Here is a 3,064-nt window from a genome sequence, read left to right on the forward strand (position 1 = left end):
ACCAACTGGTACAGACTAAATCAGTGGAATCATTTAATTAGAATTGTTGATATTGTGACACCTCTTCAATTAAAAATATAGGCCTGTATATGATTCATGTGTATCAGTTCGGTGGGTGCTGTTTAATTTTTAGTTTGAATTTTAAGGTGTTTAATGGCGTTACCGTTGATATTGCAAAAGCATTTGCATTGTTGCTGCGTACAGTTGAAACTGTACAAAATGACAATGATGCAAAGCAACATAAATGATTTAAAAACATGTAATTGAAAAAGAAATATAAAATTCATGGCAGGTAAGAAAATGTTGTAAAGTTGTAAAGGATTGGCCACCAGATAAACATACACCCTAACATAACATACAATTACCTAACATACCTAACATACACAATATTTAGGAAAGCTTTGGTAAGCAAATCTCTGTTTTGCATCACTAAACAAGATCTTAGACCACATTCTCTTGTGAGTGCCATGTTTCTTTCCTCATACAGTGTGGTTTACTTTTATCTATTAAAAAGCATTTGTCTTTTCTTATTTGCACCCACACATTAAACCTCTTGTTGATTTTATTGATAACTTGAATTTAAATCCTCGAATATATATTTTCAAATTCATAGATCAAAACTTTTTACAAAATATTTGTATTATCTGTTCTCTCCTTTTAACCACTTTTATATATGAAGTCATAAACCAGAACAGCCACAGTAGCCACACCCACCAGACCAGAGACGACCAATCGGTTCACAGCTTCAGTAAAACCACAACAGTGGACATGGATTTCTGAAATAAATGAGCAATGATAAAACAGTGATTTTCAACAAGTTGACTTCAGTATCGGTCAGGAATTTAAAAAGTGCAGGTAGTGTCAATGTAAGAAAATTAATCCTCATTTTTTGAAACAAAAATATGAGGGACTTATTTGGGGGCTTTATGATAAATAACTACGAACTTTAATTGTTGGTAAAAAAAAAATAGTCACCAATATCAGCACTGCCACTGCTGTACCTGCACAAGTGTGACAGAGTTTGCTGATGTTCAGATGTCTCCAGATGAAATTAAATTCACGGCATTGATGTTTGCATACGAAACAATCACTGGCTCTGCACCCCTTTACCTAAATTCATTATTCAGACTTATGTGCCCTCCAGAAGCTTGCATTCTGCAAGTGAATGGCGCTTTACTGTGCCATCCCAAAAAGGCACAAAATCACTTTCACAGACTTTTACATTAACTGTTCCCTGCTGGTGGAATGACCTGCCGAACTCAATCCCAGCAGCTGAGTCCTTAGCCATCTTCAAGAAACAACTAAAAACACATCTCCTCCATCTACACTTGACCCTCTAACACTAACACTCTCTATTCTATTGCTATTATATCTACTATTTTTCTTTTATTTATTAAAAAAAGACCCTCTAACACTAGTACTCTCTATTCTATTTCTATTCTATCTTCTTGTTTTCTTTTTATTTATCATAATAAACCCTTGCTACATGTACGGCATTAGACTAACCAGGACTTGTCACAGCACTTACATATTTTTGCTTTTTTGTTGTTTTGACTGCTTTTATTGTACTCAGTTGTAAGTCGCTTTGGATAAAAGTGTATGCTAAATAACTAAATGTAAATGTAATAATGTGTGGTCTGGTTGCTGATGGGATTGTTGAGTACACAGCTGTAGGTGCTTTTATTTTAGTAGTCAAATAGTTTTGAGTTATTTAATTACTCGGCATTTATAGGTAGGCCTAATCATCATGTGTCGGGTATTTTCTGTTGGCTGTTCAGAATCAGAACCAGCGATTTGCGAATGAATCACTCTTTTGAGCCGAATCTTTTCCATATGATTTGGTCAAACGGGTTAAAGTGAATCGTTCGCGTTCCAGTCTGAATTAAACAGCTCACTGATCCACTGAATCGTTTGGAGCAGCTTCTCAAAAGTAACGTTACTTTATTTAATGTAGAGAACAAAAAGAGGGCTTAATGAAGTGAATCCTTACCTGCTGTCATTTGAACCAAAATATATAATTTGATTCTGTTTTCTGTCAGTGATGAAGAACGTCTTTATCAGGTTATGAATAAATATTGAGAGAGATATAAACGCTTGTTGTGAACACTAGAGAGCGCTAGTTAATGTAATCCATGGTATTATATCCAGCGGTCACGGTTTAGCTGGTTAATATGACCTTGTTAGCAAAGATGCCCTAATTATACCATTTTTGCAGACAAAAAAACACGTTTCCATTTACGGCCATTTAAATGGGGTCATGGGCTTTTGGAATTTGTTTATTTATTTTTGGCTCTTAAAATAGACTTGCGTTTTAAACTTTCTGATGAAAACCGTTTTATATAGAGTGATCTGTTACATGACATCATGTGGTTGTGAATAAATTGAGGTAGTGGTAAATATATATATATATATATATATATATATATATTTCTGGGAAAGCTTCACTACTTTGAAAACAACGATCATGCAAATGAAAAAAATTATACCATAAAGTTTTACAGCTTGTCAGGTGTTGCATTTGTTCTTAAAATTATTAATTAGAATATCATTCTTAATATATCACATACACATATGATAGGCCTATGTTCATATTTTACAGTAATGGCTTGATTTGACAATCTTTTTTATCAAGCATGAGCATTTATAGAATCAGTTTATTTCACATTAAAAACAAGGAAGTTAAATTGTGGAAGTGCTTTCAACCGTATGCTGCTCACTCACTCACTCCCCCACACACTATTCACCAGAGGTGTGACCAAGTCGTTGTTTTGCAAGTCACAAGTAAGTCTCGAGTCTTTGCATTCAATTCTCGAGTCAAGTCCCGAGTCAAGACAGGCAAGTCCTCAACTTTTAGCTTCAAGTCTTAAACAAGTCATTAGTGCTCTTTGCCCAAATTAGTGTCTCAGAATTAATTACCATATCAAATGTATAGTAATTTATATCAGGAAGGCAGGTAGAATATGTTTGACATAGTTCAATTTCATGTGAGATGGGTGCCCTTAGTAAAACTACTCAAGTTCAGTTTAGGGATTGTGCCAAAATAGGACAAGCAGTGAAAAAAAAA

At 34.4% G+C, this 3,064-nt stretch overlaps 1 protein-coding gene across 1 annotated transcript in view; it reads right to left on the minus strand.

The window, feature by feature from the left end:
* Positions 1-657: 657 nt before the first annotated feature.
* Positions 658-3,064, minus strand: part of LOC107698560 (SLAM family member 9-like) — a 96,234-nt gene continuing 93,827 nt past the window's right edge. The window contains exon 5 of the mRNA XM_016499597.1: positions 658-776. Coding sequence (XP_016355083.1) covers positions 658-776 — 119 coding nt within the window. The remainder of the gene's footprint in view (positions 777-3,064) is intronic.

Source organism: Sinocyclocheilus anshuiensis, unplaced genomic scaffold, assembly GCF_001515605.1.
Source record: "Sinocyclocheilus anshuiensis isolate Anshui unplaced genomic scaffold, SAMN03320099.WGS_v1.1 scaffold118, whole genome shotgun sequence".
NCBI lineage: Eukaryota > Metazoa > Chordata > Actinopteri > Cypriniformes > Cyprinidae > Sinocyclocheilus > Sinocyclocheilus anshuiensis.